This window comes from Chiloscyllium plagiosum, unplaced genomic scaffold, assembly GCF_037043375.1.
Source record: "Chiloscyllium plagiosum isolate Xiang-an unplaced genomic scaffold, Cpla_swu_hap1 HiC_scaffold_6, whole genome shotgun sequence".
Lineage (NCBI taxonomy): Eukaryota > Metazoa > Chordata > Chondrichthyes > Orectolobiformes > Hemiscylliidae > Chiloscyllium > Chiloscyllium plagiosum.
The window spans coordinates 88304440-88326762 of NW_028270144.1; the positions used below are offsets into that span (position 1 = coordinate 88304440).

Consider the following 22323-nt stretch of genomic DNA (forward strand, 5'->3'; position numbering starts at 1 on the left):
CATTTAGAAATGCATAATATGATCAAACACAATCTGCATGGCTTCATGAAAGAATTCATTCCTGACATATTTACTAGAATTCTTTGAGGAGATAACATGCAGGATAAAGGGGAAGCATTTAATGTAATCTACTTGGATTTCTAGAAGGCATTTTGATAAGGTACCACACATTAGGTTACTTAATGAGATAAGAGCACATGGATTTGGAGGTAATAAATTAGATAGAAAGAGGACTGGCTACCTAATAGAAGACAGAGTTATGGTAAGTGGAGCATTTTCAGGATAGCAACCTGAAACTAGTGGAATGCCACAGGAATCAGTACTGGGGCCACAAATATTTACAATGTCTATTAATGTATTGTTGCCAAATTTGTAGATGATACAAAAATAGATGGGAAGGCAAATGGCGAGGATGAAGCAAAGAGGGATTTAGATAGATTATGTGAGTGGGTAAAAACTTGGCAAATGGAATATAATGTTGGAAAATGAGAAGTTTTGCATTTTGACAGGAAGAGTGGAGGAACTGAATATTATTCAAATATAAATTCAAGTTTAATGTAATTCAAAGACTGCAGAAAGCTACAGCACAATGGGATTTGGGTGTCCTTTTGTGTAAATCACAAAACAAAACTAGCAAAACATGTTCAGCAGGTAATTGGGAAGGTAAATGAACTATTGATCTATATATGTCAAAGGGAATGAAGTATTCAAAAAAGGGGAATAATGTATTTAAAAAAAGGGAAGTCTTGCTGAAGTTAATCAAGTACAGAAGTGAGCTCACACCTGGAAAACAGTAAATGGTGTTTGGCCCCTTAACCAAGGCGAAATTAGGAGAGACAGTGGTCTAGTAGTATTCTCATTGGACTATATTCTGAGACCCACTGGGAGACTATGGCAGATGATGGAATTTGAAGTCAAAATTAATTAAACAATGTAGGTAGATTTTGACAGTAAGGAAATCAAGGGAAAAAGGCAGAAAAGTGAAATTGAGTTATTAGATTAGCCACGATCTCATTGTATGGTCTCATAGAGTAAAGAGTGAAAATAGAGTAAGGATGTGTTAAGAAACAAAGAAGATAAGCTGTGTGATGAAAATCTGTGTGATATATTTTACAATATCACCAGCCACCAAGACCATCACTCTTGTTATGATTCCATTGGATGGTAATATTGGACAAGACCCCAGAATGAAATCTAACTTCATAAATCAGAAGTTTAATCTTTCTGTTTTTTTAACAAGGTGGTTGCTTGCTAAGTTATATTCATACAAGGCTCCAGACATTCTTTAACTGAATATATTTTTTTCACAAATGAAGGAAAACAAGCAAAAGCAAACCCTATGACTGAATTTTACCTTCATTGGCTAAGTACAAATTGTGTCAAATGCTTTGGAGGGATTTTTGCCCCAAAGAGGCTCACCAAACTTGCCTCACTATGTACCCCAGCTCTAAGACAGCCCTCAAATCTGATTCTGTCCACATTCTACCATGTGTTGTTTCTGGAACAACTCACCACTCAGCAGATATCCACTGGAAGACAGGCATCCCTTGTGCCTGCACCATATTTAGAAGCCAGTTGTGCACTAAGAGAACACTGTCAGTTTGGAGCTGCCTGCTATGGTCTCTGACACCAGACAAGACAGACTGGGGCAACTGGGCATCCCACTTTGTGAACAGGCATCTGGAGTTCCTGGTAGATGAGATGACGCAGATGTGGAATGTCCTCTTGCCCCAGGACCAGCAGTGGAGGCCACAATGCCAGCCTGGTCCAAGGTTGTCACCTGGGTCAGTGTAGTCTCAACCAACTTTAGGAATGTGCACTAGTTTAGGAAGAAGATCAATGACCTTCTTTACTTCACTAGTGTAGATGCCACCGTGTAAGGTGCTATCACCTTTTTCTCTGACACCTCACATTACTGTCTCTGCTAATGAACCCACCTTCCATCAAGGCTCATGCTCTATTCATCTCTCAATATCTTCTCTCATCTGCTCACACTCACCCCCACCTCCAGCATCACAAACCCTGCATGCCCTCTGCAAAACCTAAGCATTTGCTCAAGACATGACCCCACCTGCACAAACAGTAATAGCTGAGATAACAACTTTCATCTTTGTCAATGCATGCACCTCTCTCATTCCATGAGGAATGCAGCTCAGTGGAGGGCCAAAAGAATCAAATCAAGTGGTGGCATCTTTGTCATTCAATTCCTCACCCCTTATGAGGAAATGGCCCTGATTCTGATCACCCTGAGCAATGCCCAAGGTCCTAGTCTTGTTTTGCACACTGCTTTTGGTTAACTATGCCTGGACCCTTTTGCTCCTCTCCCTTCACTGAGGCATGCAAACAACCATGATAAGTTTGTAGGCTTTGCATCTCTGCTAAACAGCAAGATAAGACAAGGAAAGGCAGGGAGACTGTAATTATTCAAGTAGACTCAGACTGAGTGAGCATTATGACAGCAAGCAAACAGCCTGAAGTTGCAGCCTGGTCAGTCCATGAGCTGGGTACATGTCCCTGAACACACAGTGTCCTTACTTCAGCATGACAACGAGAGCTGTTGGTGCAGCATGAGGTGCAGCATTGAAGTGTAGAAACATCCTGGAATTGGATCACAGATATGCCATGAGGGTTGTTCAAGGCTGCCATAAGTTGGATTCCAATGTCTGTGGATGTGAGTGCACATGGCTAGTTCCATGGAGAGTGGTCTGAGGTCATAGATTCATAGAGATGTACAGCACGGAAACAGACCCTTCAGTCGAACCCATCCATGCCAACCAGATATCCCAACCCAATCTAGTCCCACCTGCCAGCACCCAGCCCATATCCCTCCAAACCCTTCCTATTCATCTAATACCTATTCATTTACAAATACCTTGTAAATGTTGCAATTGTACCAGCCTCCACCACTTCCTCTGGCAGCTCATTCCATACATGGACTACTCTCTGTGTGAAAAAGTTGCCCCTTAGGTCCCTTTTATATCTTTCCCCTCTCACCCTAAACCTATACCCTCTACTTCTGAACTCCCCAACCCAGGGAAAAGACTTTGTCTATTTATCCTATCCATGCCCCTCATCATTTTTTAAACTTCTATAAGGTCACCCCTCAGCCTCCAACGCTCCAGGGAAAACAGCCCCAGCCTGTTCAGCCTCTCCCTATAGCTCAAATCCTCCAACCCTGGCAACATCCTCGTAAATCTTTTCTGAACCCTTTCAAATTTCACAACATCTTTCTGATAGGAAGGAGACCAGAATTGCATGCAATATTCCAACAGTGGCCTAACCAATGTCCTGTACAGCTGCAACATGACCTCCCAACCCCTGTACTCAATACTCTGACCAATAAAGGAAAGCATACTAAACGTCTTCTTTACTATCCTACCTTCCTGCGACTCCACTTTCAAAAAGCTATGAACCTCTATGCTAAGGTCTCTTTGTTCAGCAACACTCCCTGGGACCTTACCATTAAGTGTATAAGTCCTGCTAAGATTTGCTTTCCAAAAATGCAGCACCTTGCATTTATCCAAATTAAACTCCATCTGCCACTTTTCAGCCCATTGGCCCATCTGATCAAGATCCTGTTGTAATTGGAGATAACCTTCTTCACTGTCCACTACACCTCCAATTTTGGTGTCATCTACAAACTTACTAACTCTACCTCTTATGCACACAACCAAATCATTTATATAAATGACGAAAAGTAGAGGACCCAGCACCGATCCTTGTGGCACTCCACTGGTCACAGGCCTCCCATCTGAAAAACAACCCTTCACCACCACCCTCCATCTTCTACCTTTGAGCCAGTTCTGTATCCAATTGGCTAGTTCTCCCTATATTCCATGAGATCTAGTCTTGCTAAGCAGTCTCCCATGGGGAACCCTGTCAAACGCCTTACTAAAGTCCATACAGATCACATCTACCGCTCTGCCCTCATCAATTTTCTTTGTTAATTCTTCAAAAAACTCAATCAAGTTTGTGAGACATGATTTCCCACGCAGAAAGCCATGTTGACTATCCCTAATCAGCCCTTGCCCTTCCAAATACATGTACATCCTGTCCCTCAGGATTCCCTCCAACAACTTGTCCACTACTAAGGTCAGGCTCACTGGTCTATAGTTCCCTGGTGTGTCTTTACCACCCTTCTTAAACAGTGGCACCATGTTTGCCAACCTCTAGTCTTCTGGCACCTCATCAGTGATACAAATATCTCAGCAGGAGGTCCAGCAATCACTTCCCTAGCTTCCCACAGAGTTCTAGGGTACACCTGATCAGATCCTGGGGATTTATCCACCTTTATGCATTTCAAGACATCCAGCACTTCCTCCACTGTAATCTGGACATTTTTCAAGATGTCACCATCTATTTCCCTACATTCTATATCTTCCATGTCCTTTTCCACAGTAAATACTGATGCAAAATACTTGTTTAGTATCTCCTCTATTTTCTGCGGCTCCACACAAAGGTGGCCTTGCTGATCTTTGAGGGGCCCTATTCTCTCCCTAGTTACCCTTTTGTCCTTAATGTATTTTTAAAAACCCTTTGGATTCTCCTTAATTCTATTTGCCAAAGCTATCTCATGTCCCCTTTTTGCCCTCCTGATTTCCCTCTTAAATATAATCCTACTGCCTTTATACTCTTCTCAGGATTCACTCAATCTATCCTGTCTATACCTGACATATGTTTCCTTCTTTTTCTTAACCAAACCTTCAATTTCTTTAGTCATCCAGCATTCCCTATACCTACCAGCCTCTCCATTCACTCTAACAGGAAGATACTTTCTCTCGATTCTCGTCATCTCATTTCTGAAGGCTTCCCATTTTCCAGCCGTCCCTTTACCTGCGAACATCTGCCCCCAAACAGCTTTCGAAAGTTCTTGCCTAATACCATCAAAATTGGTCTTTCCCCAATTTAGAACTTCAACTTTTAGATCTGGTCTATCCTTTTCTATCACAATTTTAAATCTAATAGAATTATGGTCGCTGACCCCAAAGTGCACCCCCACTGACACCTCAGTCACCTGCCCTGCCTTATTTCCCAAGAGTAGGTCAAGTTTTGCACCTTCTCTAGTAGGTACATCCACACACTGAATCAGAAAATCTTCTTGTACAGACTTAACAAATTCCTTTCCATCTAAACCCTTAACACTATGGCAGTCCCAGTCTATGTTTGGTAAGTTAAATTCCCCTACAATAACCACCCTATTATTCTTTCAGATAGCTGAGATCTCCTAATAAATTTGTTTCTCAATTTCCCTCTGACTATTAGGGGGTCTATAATACAATCCCAATAAGGTGATCATCCCTTTCTTATTTCTCAGTTCCACCCAAATAACTTCCCTGGATGTATTTCCAGGAATATCCTCCTTTAGTACAGCTGTAATGCTATCCTTTAACAAAAACGCCACTCCCCCTCCTCTCTTGCCTCCCTTTTTATCCTTCCTGTAGAATTTGTATCCTGGAACATTAAGCTGCCAGTCCTGTCCATCCCTAAGCCATGTTTCTGTAATTGCTATGATATCCCAGTCTCATGTTCCTAACCATGCCCTGAGTTCATCTTCCTTCCCTGTTAGGCCTCTTGCATTGAAATAAATGCAGTTTAATTTATTAGTCCTACCTTGTCCCTGCCTGTCCCGACTGTTTGACTCGCTTCTGTTCTCAACTGTACCAGTCTCAGATTGATCTCTTTCCTCACTATCTCTCTGGGTCCTATCCCACCACCTTACTAGTTTAAATCCTCCCGAACAGCTGTAGCAAATCTTCCTGCCAGTATATTAGTCCCCTTCCAATTTAGGTGCAGTCCGTCCTTCTTGAACAGGTCACTTCTACCCCAAAAGAGATTTCAATGATCCAAAAATGTGAATCCTTCTCCCTTTCAACAGCTCCTCAGCCATGCATTCATCTGCTCTATCCTCCTATTCCTGCTGTCACTAGCTCGTATCACCGGGAGTAAGTGCTGGTGCCAACATGGAGGAGTTCAGAGCCAGTGATAAACAGATTCACCAGGTATCCACTCTGATGTCCATGTTGTTTAATGAGATGTTTCACTGAATATTAATGAGATAACTTGTGGAATTATAAAGCATTTAACAAGTTGTAATCCCCTTTAGATGGCATCTCACCACTGCCTAGAGAGTAATGCACCATACCACATGACAAATGCATAAAATATTCAGTGAGATGCTCTCAGCATCAAGATAGGCTCCTTACCTATTCTACCATAAATCCATCATAGCTCTCATTTCTCAGACTCATATAAGAATCTGCCTTCTATATTTATAAACAGATAGAAGGAGCTTAACACAATCATCAAACTAAAGTTTGAATCTGTTTCCCTGCACCATCCATTATGATGGCTTGAGTCCAGAGACACTACACCCCATGCTCAACTCTTTAACTTACTATTTACTTTAACTTACCATTTGAGAGATGCCGGTTGCCTTGACATATTGGCAGAGACTCCCAAGTTCCAGTATCTGATTCATAGGGCTGGATTTTCTGAGGAGTGACAGTCACACTCAGATTTTCACTCTGCTCCTTTTCACTAAACAAAAGAGCTTCACATTTCTGAGAGGAAATTCCAATCAGGGCTCTTTGAGAAATGTAGAGCCATACAGTAGATATGACAGGCCGGGTGGTTGACAATGAATAAGAAGGTCTTAACTTACAGGAGGCTATGAATGGATTGTTCAGATGAACAAATCAATGGCAGTTGGAATTTAACCCTGATCAGTGAGAGGTGATGCACTTTAGAAATATAATGAGACAAAGGAGTACTCAGTAAATGGCAGGGCAGTAGGAAGCTCAGAGGAACAGAGATGTTGTCGACAGATCCCAGAAGGTGAGAGTGTAGATAAAGGCATATGGGACACTTACCTTTACTAGTCGAGACATAGATTATCAGAGCAGGGAGGTTAGGTTGGAGCTGTACAGAACTTGGACAGTATGCAGTTTTCGTCGTTACACTATAAAAAGGATGTGATTGCACTGGAGGGGATGGAGAGTAGATTCACCAGGATCTTGCCTGGGATTGAACAGTTTAACCATGAAGTGACGCTGGAAAAGCCTGAGTTGTTTTCTTGCAGTAGAGAAGATTGAGGGAGTCCTGATAGAGGTATATAGGATTATGAGGCACATGGACAGGGTGGACAAAATGCTGCTGGTCCCCTTAGTTAAAGTGTTGGTACTAAGGGAAAACACTTTAAATATGGAAAACAGAAGGTTTAGAGGGGATTTGAGGAAAATGTCTTTCACCCAGAGGGTGGGGGTTCTGGAATGCACTGCCCAGCAGGGTAGTTGAGACGGGTAACCTCACAACTTTGAAAAAGTACTTGGATGAGCAACTGAATTGTCAAAACATTCAAGGCCACAGGTCTAATGCTGGAAAATGGGATTAATGTAAATTTAGTGCAGTTTTCACAATATTGGCTCAATAGGCTGAAGGTCCTGGTCTATACTATTTGATTGCATGATTCTAGGTCCTAAGTGGTATAGAACAATTGGGGGAAGGCAGTGAACACACATGCTGTATTCTGTAAATTAAATCTAGCATCATAGGCTACACTTTGACAGCTCCTGAGGTCAGATCAAAATGCCAGGTGCGTAAGGGATAGTGTACCGGATGATTTGGGCATCAGATGGGTAAGGTGCCAGGATGTAAGAGGAGAAGAGATCAGTTAAGTGTACAAGTATTTAGGGCAGGTTGGGGCAGATGGGAGCCGAGGTGGGGCAATACCTGGTCTTGTGAAAGAGAGGGTTTGAGTTGAGTCACAGCATTGGGGTGAATAACAGGTTGATGTTTAGGGGGTGCCATGTCCAACAGCAGAGGAATAGTGTTTTGGATCCCATTTGCAGAAAGGGGTTGACATGTCAGATGGTGTGTGGAGGGAGGGTATCAGATTTTAGCAGCAATTGTGAGGTTTGGAGTCCTGGTGGGAGAGTGGTGTTGGGTCAGGCAGTGGACAGGATTGGAGAGTCAGTATCGCAGGAAGGTATAGGGTCCAGTATTGGGGGGAGAGGAGGGTGTCAGGTCAGGATCTGTGTGTATGTTTGGGGTTTGGGGGAGGGTGTGATTCAGGGTATGTGTTGTAAATTGAAAAGTTACTCTGGAGTTAGACTGGATTTCTAATTGTCTCATTTTTCCTGAGTAACTATTTATTTAACTGCAGCAGAACCCTCTGAATTCTTAAATTTAAATGGATACTGTTGGAGGGTTCCAGAAGTAGAGGAAATGTACATTGGAATCTTCAATTTCCCATACAATTCCTTAAGGTGTGCTATTTCAAGGATTTTGCAATGTCCCCATGTGCAACTCTCACCTCTACTACAGAAACAACTTTCTCATTATCAAAATGTCTGGGCTATAATAAACAAATAACACAAATGTTACAAGCTTGCCAAACAGCCCTAGTAGAGCCAAGCAGTGTGTTTTACATTCTGTGATATAGTTGAATTTCTAGGTTGTGTTACAGTAAATTAACTATATTACCTCTATAGCTGCAGCAGTGAGCAAGCATTTACATACTCAGGTAAATATGAGTACTATGTCTTCACTTAAAACGGAATGTTCAGTCTGACTGAATATTTCACCAATGTTCACATGCTACTTATTTCTCTTTCCAGTGCATCATGTTACAATGCCCACAAAGACATGAACACATTCTTATTTGCGTACAATTGTAACATCATCTGTTCAACTCCAAACATGGCCTCAGAAGTGGCAGATAAGGCATTGGATCCAATCAGGTAAGTGCTCATTCAGGAATATATTTCAGATTACTTTTATACCCTACTTTAAAATATTGCTTTAACATATGAAAAAGTTACTAATGAAATCTCATTAAATGAGATCAAGGTTGGAAGCTTAGTAAAGTTCCAAAACAGGCTCAGCATAGGCTTTCATCATTGCCAAACAGTATCAGAAGAGGACTTGTGCTCAACACTTCCAGGAAGAATTTGGAGGGGTTTCCAACAAGAGATGTGAGTTACATTGCAAGTTGTAATGTAAAAGAATGAGTATAAATAAAACTATATGCCTTGGAGCATGTAAAAATTTTTGTTTTTGAAACAACTTCAGAACCTGAAAGAAACCACAATATCTTCCAATTTGAAGTTTTTAATGCTTTTCTTTAGAAACAAAGTAGAGAAGGACTTCATTCATATTTTTCCAATCTCAAACTGCGAATTTTGTGATGAATTGTGAATTTATTCATTGTGGACCCTGTCCATAAGGTACATTCTTCTCTAATCTTTTTTTCACTTCAGACCTCTAAAGCAAAGAAATAGACTTTCAGTTACATCATGTTTGGTCAAAAACAACTAGACTTCACAATTGAAAGAACATATTCTTATGTTAACATTTCAATCTCAAACATTAATTTTTATGTTTAGAGGAACTAAAATAAGCAGACACCAATTGATTGCATAAGACATGAATTTATTTCCTCTTCTAAATTTTACAATGATGTAGAAGTCTGAAAGTATATTTTCCCCAGAAGTATATCCGTAAGAAATGGGAAAATGGTTTGAATACAATTTGTGTGTTGGAATATTTATAATAAACATTTACTCATACGTTAGTTCATTCCCATTATTTTGTGAAATTGAATGTTTACATTTTAGATCTCAGCTTTAGTTGTACATTAAAGCTCGCTTTGCATTTCTCTGATGTGTAAATATCAAAGTAAATGTTGGTTCGTATTGATCTCATGATATTTCCATCACTCAACTAAGTGAAGTTTCATTACATACACTGTAATTTTGAATAAGTTTTGAGAAAAAAAGGGTACTTGATCAAATTTGGAACATGTTGTTGAATATTCTGCCTATGGATTACATTATAAGCTAGAATGTTGTAGAGTCTAAAGGAATAAGATAGAAGATGGGAGAAGGAAGTGATGGTGCTGAAAAGTTGTGACGAACCTGTTCCTTTAACAAGGTTAGGTTGTCCCTGGTTGTTTTTTTATGAGAGTTTGTAAATGACAGAGGTTCCGAAAAGTCTGAGTTTGGATGGATTTTAGGGCCAATGTGTTAACAGCTAACGGATACTGCCTCAGAAAGAAGACTTTCAAGTTCACAAAAAAAATTTGTATAATGAAAGTGAAGTGGCAAGTTCTCTCAGCTCGGTTTTTTCTCCCGGTTTGGTTTTAATGCATCTCTGTGTGTGTGTGAGTGTGTGAAGGCTGTTGGACTCTCTCTCTCTCTCTGACTTCATTCCTGTATGAACTTGTTTGATTTTACCTTTCGTGTCAAGGGTTTTAGTGGAGATTGTTGCAACTATTTTGAAACAGCATCATTAAGTTGAGAGAGTCTGTTGGGTTTTTGGGTAGAATAGGTTAGTCGATATTCTGTTCTTTGTGTTTCACTCAGTAATCTTGTAAGTAAATTCTGTTTTGTTTAAAACTAAGTGGTTTGACCAGCTGATTCTCTCCTGGAATATCCACTGTGCACTTGCTTAAATCAAATAGCAAAGTTAGGGTCTGGACTACCTTCTTGAAATGTTTTGAGCGGTTTGGCCTGGTCCATAACACCTCCAATGCTATGGCATTTTGCTAGTGGTAGAGAAGCTGGTAGATGGCCATCATACCTAGAACCTGAATGAATGACTTAAATGGCCAATTGCGGGCTGCTTCCTGACAATGCTGACATTTTACCAGCAATGGGTATGATCCTCTCTCTCTGTGCGGAGCCATGGCCTCCCTATGGAGTTTGTGTGTTCTGATCAAGCACTCTGTGGTTCATCAATAAACACCACTCCCAGAGAAATGGTGACCATGCAGTAATGCTCATCACTCTTTACCCAGAGTTTTACCTGGCTCTGATGTTGCAGACTCCATTTACCTTTGTTGGAAAGTGGTGTCTGTGTCATCTGCCTGTGGCGTGTCAGTGAAAATTAAACTTTATGCCTGAGAGTAAAAGTTAAAATAACAGGAAAACCTTTTCAGCGACTTTGCAACCAACTGTTTTATGTGTTATAAAATTTTGTTCCTTTACTTGGGAATCTTAGGTAGTAGACATTGAATTTTTCAGTGTGATTTTATTTTAACTCTCCATTGAAATGAAAATAAAATCACCATTTATATATGTTAAAGCAAATTTAGCAAGGTTACTTATGACTCAATTGCGACATATGGTTTAAACTAAGATTGCCTTTCTCTTAAGTAGATTTTAATTGCAAACTTGAAGTTTTGTCTACATTCAAACCGAAATGATGTTCTGCAATTGAATTTTATCAATCAAAATTTTCTCCCCTCACCTTTCCTGAAGGCACCTACTCAAAGCTGAGACTGAACAGTGATTGTCATTCAGTTATTTGACTGTAGAGTCATAGAGATGTACAGCATAGAAAAAGACTCTCCGGTCCAACCTGTCCATGCTGACCAAGTATCACAAACCAATCTAGTTCCACCTGCCAGCACTTGACCCATATCCCTCCAAAGACCCTATTTGCTAATCTACATGATACTCTGTCCTGTATAACAGAGTTGTTGCTTGTTGTGCTTTGGAAGACTTTTTTCTGTTATATAAAATTTCTAAAAAAGGGTTATGGATGAACATACTTCTAATGTATATTACAAGTAGCACGTTCCCCTCATGTAAATATCTTAACAGTTTTCATCCTCAAAGAATTGTTTTTGACTTCACCTTCTCTCCTCTACCCTTGCTCAGCCTGATCCAAAATGGCAAAAATACTGAGCTCTTTTAAATAAAACAGATATTTTATAAATGGTACAGATACTTTTCCTGGACTGTCAGAGGCAGAGAGGTGATCTTATAGAGGTTTGTAAAATCATGAGGGGCATAGATAGGGTGAATTGGCAAAGCCTTTTCCCCAGGATAGGGGAGTCCAAAACTTGATGGCATAGGCTTAAGGGAAAGATTTAAAACAGACATAAGGGACAACTTTTTCATGCAGAATGGTGCGTGTATGGAATAAGCTGCCTGAAGTGGTGGAGGATGGTACAATTACAACATTTAAAAGGCATCTGTATGGGGGTGCATGAATAGGAAGAATTTAGAGGGATATGGGCCAAATGCTGGCAAATCAGACTAAATGAGTTTAGGATATTTGGTTGGCCTGGATGAGTTGGACTGAAGAGTTTGTTTCCATGCTGTACAGCTCTTTAAATCTATGACTCTATAAGAGTTAAAAATTGTCATCATTTGGATTAATTTTGGTTTCATTCATTATAGTCATCCACTTGCAAGACGAACTCTTGAGCACTATTACAATTTGTTTTACTTTTGAGATAATTTAAAGGTCTTTTTAAATAAGATTCACAGGTGTGAATCCAGGAAATGTGTTCCCTAAAGTGCTGAACATAAGCAATGTGGCAGAAACAGCTGGAGGTTTAATGTGAACACTCGAAGTGATCCAAGACTGTCTCCATTTGGCGGGCACATGCGTTGTGGTGGTCAATCAAATGAGAGGGAATGGGCACTGTTAGTTTTATCATCTCACCTTCCTGTTTGCTTGCCAGCCAGATATCCATTGTGGTAGGTGCCCTGCAGCCAGTCTCCCATTGAGCCAGAAATGATGAGTGGATTAGATTAGATTAGATTACTTTACAGTGTGGAAACAGGCCCTTCGGCCCAACAAGTCCACACCGCCCCGCCGAAGCGCAAACCACCCATACCCCTACATTTACCCCTTACCTAACACTACGGGCAATTTAGCATGGCCAATTCACCTGACCTGCACATCTTTGGACTGTGGGAGGAAACCGGAGCACCCGTAGGAAACCCACGCAGACACGGGGAGAATGTGCAAACTCCACACAGTCAGTCGCCCGAGGCGGGAATTGAACCCGGGTCTCTGGCGCTGTGAGGCAACAGTGGTCTCCTTTAGAGGTCTTGAGTATCACAAATGCCCATTTGATCCATTACACGTGATATCAAAAAATAGGTTTAGGCATTGATTGCTGCAAATGTTATGGGTTTTACTAACAAGCCAGCAACAGTACTGAAGATGCCCCTAGCCATGCTGCTTCAGTACATTTATAACAGTCTCATCTACCTGACAATGTGGAATATTGTCCACAAAAAGCAGGAGAAATCCAACCTGGCCAATTACTGCCCCATCAGTCTACTCTCAATCATCAGTAAAGTGATAGAAGGTGTCATCAGCAGTGCTATCAAACAGCATCTGCTTAGCAATAACCTACTCATGACACCCATTCTGGGTTCCATCAGGGCTACTCAGCTCCTGAACTCATTACAGGTTTAGTTCAAAGGTGGACAAAAGAGCTGAAATCCAGAGGTGAGGCGAGAGTGACAACCCCTGACATCAAGGCTGCATTTGACTGAGTGTGGGACCAAGGAGCCAAACAAAATCAGGGTCATCTCTCCATTGTTACAGTCATACCTGGCTTAAAAAGACAATTGATTTTTTTTTTTGGAGATCAGTCAATCAGCTCCAAGAGATTACTGCAGAAGTTTCTCAGGTGCTGTCCTAGGTCTAACCATCTTCATTTGCTTCATCAGTGATCTTCCTTCCATCATAAGGTCAGAAATTGGAATTATCACTGATGATTGCACAATGTTCAGCACCACTTGTGACCTTTCAGGTACAGAAGCAGACCATGTTCGTATACGACAAAACCTGTACAATTTCCAGGTTTATTCTGACAAGGGCAAGTACCTTACAATGGCCATGCAATAAACATCTGAAACCACAATTGGCATTCAATGTCCTTATCATCTCTGAATCACCCACTAATCAGCATCCTGGAGGGTTGCCATAGATCAGAATCTGACGTAGACCACCATGTTATTGACAGTTGCCCCAAGAGCAGGTCAGAGGCTAGGAAACCTGCAATGAGTAACTCCTGACTCCCCAGAGCCTGTCCACCATCTACAAGGCACAAATCATTATTGTGATGGAATGCTGTCATTTGTCTGGATGGTTGCAGCTCCAACAAAACGCAAAAAGCTTGACACTATCAATATTCTGAGGATTGCTATTGTCAAGAAACTGAACTGGACCTGTTATATTAATATGGCTATAAAAACAGGTCAGAGGGTAAGAATTCCACAGGGAGTGACTCACTTCCTGACTCCCCAAAGCGTGTTCACCATCTGTAAAGTACAAGTCAAGAGTTTGATGTAAAAGTACCATTTGTTTGACTGAATGCAAATCCAGTAACTCCTGTTGCATCATCCAGGACAAAGTGTCCCCCTTGATCAGAACCACATTCACAAATTTTCGCTTCATCTAAAACACGTGTAGCAGCAGTGTGTGCCATCTACAAGATGCGCTGCAGAAATTCACTTTGACAAGGGCAGCAAATATGTGGAAACCACCATCATCTGCATGTTTCTGAACAGCCAGTCACCATCCTCACCTTGAAAACATATCATCATTCTTTAGTGTCACAGGGTCAAAATCGTGGAACTCCCTCCCTGACAGCATTGCAGATGTGACTGCACCAGATGGTGTGCAGCAGTTTTAGAAAGTATGTATAAATGCAGGCCTTCCCAGCAAAGCCCACATCACCTGACTTTATAATTAAAAAATCAGATGGCATAAGACTGCAATCCTAATGTGAGTCCCTTTTCTCCTCAACAATGTTATTGAGCCAGATATAGAGGGGGGTCCTTCTGTAACATATTTATTAGCAGCCAGTTGTCTACACTCCATGAAGAAGGATGACTGGACTCAAAACAACAAGTTTGCTTTCTCTCCACAGATGTTGCCAGACCTCCTGAGTTTCTCCAGGAATTTCTGTTTTAGTTTCAGATCTTCAGCATCAATAATTCTTGTTTTATTATAGTATTTTAATGTTGTTTTCCCTTTACTTTGTCTTGATAAGTGTAAAGTGAAAAGCTTTGACAAAATGTTTCACGTTTTTAGGAACACTGAATTATTCATATGGTCATATCTACTATATACAGTAGAGGAAAAAAAGTCTTCCGTCATATTTCTTTATTTCAGAGGTATCTGTGACAATATGGCTGAAAGGAGAAGGAATATTGAACAAATTCTTAACAGAACCTGTATCACTGAGGCCCATGATGACTGTATTTTTCAGTAAGTGTGGAATTCCTGACAGATCAATTCAATGAAAAGCATTCCATGGACTATAATTTTAATGCTGTTAGAAGTTTTTCCATTTTTTCTCAATCATTTAAAAATTTAGATGTCTTGCCCATTATGATTATTCCTGAACGGACTTAGGTTACCATAAAGGTCCAACCTCCCTAATCTCTGTCAGGTTAAACTCACCACCAGTTTCTATCTCTCTCTCTCTCTCTCTATACCTATGGGGATTTTACCTTTATGTTTTTAATAATACAGCTTTCATGCAATTACCCTCTATTATAATTGGTCTGGAACACATTAAGTATATATTATTATCCTTGTTCAGCAGCATACATTCTATAACTTTACTTGTTTTCCACTCGCAGGAGCTCATCCAGCTTCCTTTTGAATGCCTACAGTGTATCTATATTCAATGCACAAATTCAGAGATTAACAACAAAGTATAACATACTGCCATCTAGTGAAATTCTGAGAGTTTGTAACTTCTACTCATGCCCCTTCTGGTCAACCCTACCCAATTAACGTATCCAGTTAACAAAATCTAAATTGTTCATGATTCTAAAGCCTCATTGATAACTCCTCAAATCCTATAGTTTCTCAATACCAGCAGTTCCAGCTTTCGAGGCCTGTTCTGATAAGCAAGTACCTTCAAATTGATATCTCCAAAACCTTAATTTATTAAACCAATATGGAAACCAAAACTAGATGTGGTGTTGTAAATGTGTTCTGACAAAGGCCTTGTATAAGGAAATTATTGTATTTATAGCTTTGTATTTAATTGTTCTGAAAATTCATGCTGTCATCCATTTTGCCTTTGCGATAAACTCACAACACTTGTATATTCAATTACTTGAACTATAATCATACAAACTATCCTTGGAACTATATTATTTCTCCTTCATTGTTGCTGAATCAAAACTCTGAAAATCCTTTCTTCCCTATTGTGAGTGTTTCTATAGCCAAGGACTGCTGTGGTTCAAGAAGCCAGCTCACACTACCTTCTCAAGTTAGGCATGGGCAATGCATAGTAGACAGCCATAATAGGCTGGAAGAACATAGCAAGCCAGGCAGCATCAGGAGGTGGAGATGCTTTGGGTGTAACCCTTCTTCAGGGCAATACATGCCAGCAATGCCCACATCCCATGAACAAATTTCTAAAAATCTCCAAAACACTTCTACAATTTGAGAACTATTCATAATGTGTGGTTTCTTGTAACCATTCTCGAATATATCAAGGGGCAGTTGTCTACATTAAGTGACCATCTTGTAGTTACAGGCTTATGCCCTTTAAGCCTAGTTGGTTAGGCTTCAGAGGAATTCAAAGATTGAACCTAAGGTCAATAGTGAAACAAGTAAAACAGTTTATCCATAACCAAACAGTAATTGGATAAGCCAAGATTTTATTGAATAGCAGAACAGGGTGGAGAGGCAGAGTAGTTTACCATTATACTTAATTTGCATGGTATGTTGTTCTAATGTGCCAAATGTTTTTGTTCGACTTTTTACAGTTTCTCTTTCTGTTTTCCTATCAGGGTCCCTTCAGATGATACTGTTGAAGTACTCAAGTCCTCCTTTGACAATGCTGCTACACCAATATTTGGGCTTTTTATCTGCCTTTGGGGTAAAGACATTTTTTAAATTACAATAACATAATGATTTTTGGAAGAAAATATCTAGGCCATGCCTCATATCTGAAGGAAAATAAAAATATTTGAAATATTGATTGTCCAATATAGAAATCCCATCTGTGGGAACAGTAAACTTCTCTGAAACACATGTTGTTCTAACTTGATGAACTACACATGAGCATATAAAATAGGAGCACAAGTAGATCATGTGACCCTTTGAGCCTGATTCATCATTCAACAAGATCGTGGTTGATCTGTTTGTGTTTCAAGTTCCGCATTCCTATCTATCTCTGATAATTCTTGATTCCCTTACCCAACAAGGATCTATCCATCTCTGTCTTAAACATATTCAATAGCAGAGAGTTCCAAAATAATGCCATCCACAAGAGAAAATCTTCCCTCATCTTTGTCATGAAAAGAGCAATGCCTAATGTCTAAACAGTGTACCCTAATTCTGGATTGACCCACAAGAGATACTATCCTTTTCACATGTATCTTGACAAGACCATTTGGAATCTTGTATACACATCAATCAAATCATCCCTTATGCTTCTGAACTGCAATGGAAATAAGCCCAGCTTATCTAATCTCACCTTATAAGACAATCCATTCATTCCAGGTATGGGTCCAGTAAACCTCCACTGAACCTCCTCCTATGTACTTGCATCCTGTTTCAAATAAGAAGACCAAAATTCTGCACAGCCTGAGAGATGTGGCCTTACCAATGCCCTGTATAACTGAAACACATCATCCTCATTTTTATGTTCAATTCCTCCTGTCATAAAGATAGAATTCAGTTAGCTTTCTTGATTACATACTGTAGTCATTCTCTGCTATTCTTTATAGATATTTTCTAATCAACATATTCAGAAATATTATTATACAAGTCTGGAGCAGGTGGGACCTGAACCCAGGCCTCCTGGTCCAGAGGTAGGGATGCTACCACTGAACAACCAGGACCCAGGCTGTTCTTTATATTTTGTTTCTTTCAGTTTGATGTTTTCCTGACCTTCTCTATTTAAACACAATCTGGTGGGCCCTCCCTCTCAATATTTTGTTTCTAGCAGGAATATACTTATGCTGCATTGTGTCTGTCTTTGTGGCTCTATTGATCTATTATGCCAGAATCTTCAGCTAGCTCAGACTTCCTCCCCACATAATTGCCTTTATTTAGGTTTACAGTACTAGTTTTAGATCAGTCATTTCCCTTTCAAACTTAATGTAAAATTCAATCGTTTTGTGCTATCTAGGGGTGTTTCTGAGATCCCTAGGGCAGCACGGTGGCTCAGTGGTTAGCACTGCTGTCTCATAGCGCCAGGCGTCCGGGTTCGATTCCAGCCTCAAGCGACTGTCTGTGTTGAGTTTGCACATTCTCCCCTTGTCTGCACAGATTTCCTCCGAGTGCTCTGGTTTCCTGCCACAATCCAAAGTTGTGCAGGTCAGGTGAAATGGTCATGCTAAATTGTCCATAGTATTCAGGAATGTCTTGGTCAGGTGCATTAGTCAAGGGTAAATGTAAAGTAATAGGGTAGGGGAATGGGTCTGGGTGGGATGCTCTCCGGAGGGTCAGTTTGGTGTCGTTGGGCCAAAGGGCTTGTTCCCACACTGTAGGGATTCTATGATTCTAATGAATCCTGTCACATCATACAATACAATGTCAAATATAATCTGCGTCTGGTCAATCCCAGAACGTGCTGCTCTGAGAAATTATCTGGAAAGCAGTCTATGAACTCCTCATCCAGACTACAACTGCCAATCTGTGTTTTTCTCAGTTTGCATCTAGATTAAAGTGCCGATGATTATTGTCATCCCTTCATCACAAAGATCTAATAATTCTTTCTGCATGCTTTGTCTGAGATTGTGGTTGCTGTTAAAAGGACTGTAGATCTCTCCAACTGATGATTTCTTTCCCCTGCTATTCGTCATCTCCATACAAGCCAACTTTTTGTCCTGATCTCCTAGGCCATCTCTGAATATTACACAAATGCCATTCTTGATAGTATCAATGCTCTTCCTCCACTTTATATAATTTCTTATTTTTCTTGCCTGCTCCTGTCAGTGCTTTCAGGGTGCACTCTCGTCTGTTCATCGACTTGATGTTGATTGCCTGTCTCAGGGTCCTCCTCTTGTCTGCTCCTCTCAATGACGCTGACATTCTGACTTGGTATCCTCTTCTCTCCTGCTCCAACAGATGATACTGACTGAGCACCGTGCCTTCCTCAGCATTATTGACAGGGGGGGCTGCTACACCCCTCTACCTCCTGGTTGGGGGACACAAGCCCAGTGACATTTACTTAGTGTGCTACTGTCCATAACATTAGGGTCAAGTTCTGCCAGGTGACTGTATGTGTTGCTGATAAATATTTACAGCCAATGTTGGGGACCTTGATGGGATTTGGTACAATCTTGCCTCTTCTGCATGATATTAGTCAAATAGTGTGCATTAAGACAAACAAATAAATATCCAGTGCAGTGGGTATTATGGAGGCTCCTCACTGCATCTTCTTATTCATTTTAAAGCATTGGAACTCGCACATTGCCAGGCAATTACTTCAGGATAACACTGAATGACGATTTCATTTATAAATGCTGTAAGACAATTACACAGAAACGGAAATTCTGAATATGTACTACTAATTTCTTACATAATATTTAAAACTATTCCAAAAAAAAGTAACTCATTTCAGAATCCTTGAAATAAAAGCCCTAATGAAACATTACTTGTTCGGTGAATTCAATCCAATCTCCCTTTATTGTTTCAGTATACAGAAGAGAGCAATAGTTCCTAAAAACTCCAAACTCCTTGTGTAGTTTTCTATGATTCTGAAGGTAGATTTTCACTACAAAAAGAAATAAACAGATTCCCACTGTTCTGGATCAGTGGTGCTGGAAGAGCACAGCAATTCAGGCAGCATCCGAGGACAGGCAAAAATCGACGTTTCGGGCAAAAGCCCTTCATCAGGAATAAAGGCAGAGAGCCTGAAGCATGGAGAGATAAGCTAGAGGAGGGTGGGGGTGGGGATAGAGTAGCATAGAGTACAATAGGTCAGTGGGGGAGGAGATGAAGGTGATAGGTCAGGGAGGAGAGGGTGGAGTGGATAGGTGGAAAAGGAGCTAGACAGGTCGGACAAGTCCAGACAAGTCAAGGGGACAGTGTTGCTGGAGGTTAGAAACTAGGATGAGTTGGGGGAAGGGGAAATGAGGAAACTGTTGAAATCCACATTGATGGCCTGGGGTTGAAGTGTTCCGAGGCGGAAGATGAGGCGTTCTTCTTCCATGCATCTGGTGGTGAGGGAGTGGCGGTGAAGGAGGCCCAGGACCTCCATATCCTCGGCAGAGTGGGAGGGGGAGTTGAAATGTTGGGCCGCGGGGTGGTTTGGTTGATTGGTGCGCGTGTCTCGGAGATGTTCCCTAAAGCGCTCTGCTAGGAGGCGCCCAGTCTCCCCAATGTACAGGAGACTGCATCGGGAGCAACGGATACAATAAATGATATTAGTGGATTTGCAGGTAAAACTTTGATGGATGTGGAAGGCTCCTTTAGGGCCTTGGATGGAGGTGAGGGAGGAGGTGTGGGCACAGGTTTTACAGTTCCTGCGGTGGCAGGGGAAAGTGCCAGGATGGGAGGGTGGGTCGTAGGGGGGCGTGGACCTGACCAGGTAGTCACGGAGGGAACGGTCTTTGCGGAAGGCGGAAAGGGATGGGGAGGGAAATATATCCCTGGTGGTGGGGTCTGTTTGGAGGTGGCGGAAATGTCGGCGGATGATTTGGTTTATGCGAAGGTTGGTAGGGTGGAAGGTGAGCACCAGGGGCGTTCTGTCCTTGTTGCGGTTGGAGGGGTTGGGTCTGAGGGCGGAGGTGCGGGATGTGGACGAGATGCGTTGGAGGGCATCTTTAACCACGTGGGAAGGGAAATTGCGGTCTCTAAAGAAGGAGGCCATCTGGTGTGTTCTGTGGTGGAATTGGTCCTCCTGGGAGCAGAGTCGACAGGTGAGAATTGAATGTGTGGGATGACTCGAAATAACACTTGATACTGTTTAAATGTTCTGGATCAGTGGTGCTGGAAGAGCACAGCAATTCAGGCAGCATCCGAGGAGCAGCAAAATTGACGTTTCGGGCAAAAGCCCTTCATCAGGAATGAAGGCAGAGAGCCTGAAGCGTGGAGAGATAAGCTAGAGGAGGGTGGGGGTGGGGAGAAAGTAGCATAGAGTACAATAGGTCAGTGGGGGAGGAGATGAAGGTGACAGGTCAGGGAGGAGAGGGTGGAGTGGATAGGTGGAAAAGGAGCTGGGCAGGTCGGACAAGTCCGGACAGGTCAAGGGGACAGTGCAGGCTGGAAGTTTGAAACTAGGATGAGGTGGGGGAAGGGGAAATGAGGAAGCTGTTGAAGTCCACATTGATGCCCTGGGGTTGAAGTGTTCCAAGGCAGAAGATGAGGCGTTCTTCCTCCAGGCGTCTGGTGGTGAGGGAGCGGCGGTGGAGGAGGCCCAGGACCTCCATGTCCTCGGCAGAGTGGGAGGGGGAGTTGAAATGTTGGGCCTCGGGGCGATGTGGTTGATTGATGCAGGTGTCTCGGAGATGTTCCCTAAAGCACTCTGCTAGGAGGCGCCCAGTCTCCCCAATGTACAGGAGACCGCATCGGGAGCAACGGATACAATAAATGATATTAGTGGATGTGCAGGTAAAACTTTGATGGATGTGGAAGGCTCCTTTAGGGTCTTGGATAGAGGTGAGGGAGGAGGTGTGGGCACAGGTTTTACAGTTCCTGCGGTGGCAGGGAAAAGTGCCAGGATGGGAGGGTGGGTCATAGGGGAGCGTGGACCTGACCAGGTAGTCACGGAGGGAACGGTCTTTGCGGAAGGTGGAAAGGGGTGGGGAGGGAAATATATCCCTGGTGGTAGGGTCTTTTTGGAGGTGGCGGAAATATCGGCGGATGATTTGGTTTATGCGGAGGTTTGTAGGGTGGAAGGTGAGCACCAGGGGCGTTCTGTCCTTGTTACGGTTGGAGGGGTGGGGTCTGAGGGCGGAGGTGCGGGATGTGGACGAGATGCATTGGAGGGCATCTTTAACCACGTGGGAAGGGAAATTGCGGTCTCTAAAGAAGGAGGCCATCTGGTGTGTTCTGTGGTGGAACTGGTCCTCCTGGGAGCAGATACGGCGGAGGCGGAGGAATTGGGAATACGGGATGGCATTTTTGCAAGAGATAGGGTGGGAAGAGGTGTAATCCAGGTACCTGTGGGAGTCGGTGGGTTTGTAAAAAATGTCAGTGTCAAGTCGGTCGTCACTAATGGAGATGGAGAGGTCCAGGAAGGGGAGGGAGGTGTCAGAGACGTCCAGGTAAATTTAAGGTCAGGGTGGAATGTGTTGGTGAAGTTGATGAATTGCTCAACCTCCTCGTGGGAGCACGAGGTGGCGCCAATGCAGTCATCAATGTAGCGGAGGAAGAGGTGGTGAGTGGTGCCGGTGTAATTACGGAAGATCAACTGTTCTACGTAGCCAACAAAGAGACAGGCATAGCTGGGGCCCATACGTGTGCCCATGGCTACCCCTTTGGTCTGGAGGAAATGGGAGGATTCAAAGGAGAAATTGTTAAGGGTGAGGACCAGTTCGGCTAAAACGAATGAGAGTGTCGGTGGAAGGGTACTGTTGGGGACGTCTGGAGAGG

At 42.1% G+C, this 22323-nt stretch overlaps 1 protein-coding gene across 5 annotated transcripts in view; it reads left to right on the forward strand.

Annotated features, from left to right (window-relative positions):
• The window catches only part of LOC122550753 (anoctamin-7-like), a 79732-nt gene that overhangs the window by 18863 nt on the left and 38546 nt on the right, over window positions 1-22323 (forward strand). For all 5 annotated transcript variants that reach the window (XR_006311938.2, XM_043691963.2, XM_043691961.2 and 2 more), the window contains exons 8-10: window positions 8616-8738; window positions 14926-15021; window positions 16566-16654. Coding sequence is in view for 4 of the 5 variants with exons in the window: in XM_043691963.2 (XP_043547898.2) it covers window positions 8616-8738; window positions 14926-15021; window positions 16566-16654 (308 nt within the window). In the remaining variant the exon portion in view is untranslated. The remainder of the gene's footprint in view (window positions 1-8615; window positions 8739-14925; window positions 15022-16565; window positions 16655-22323) is intronic.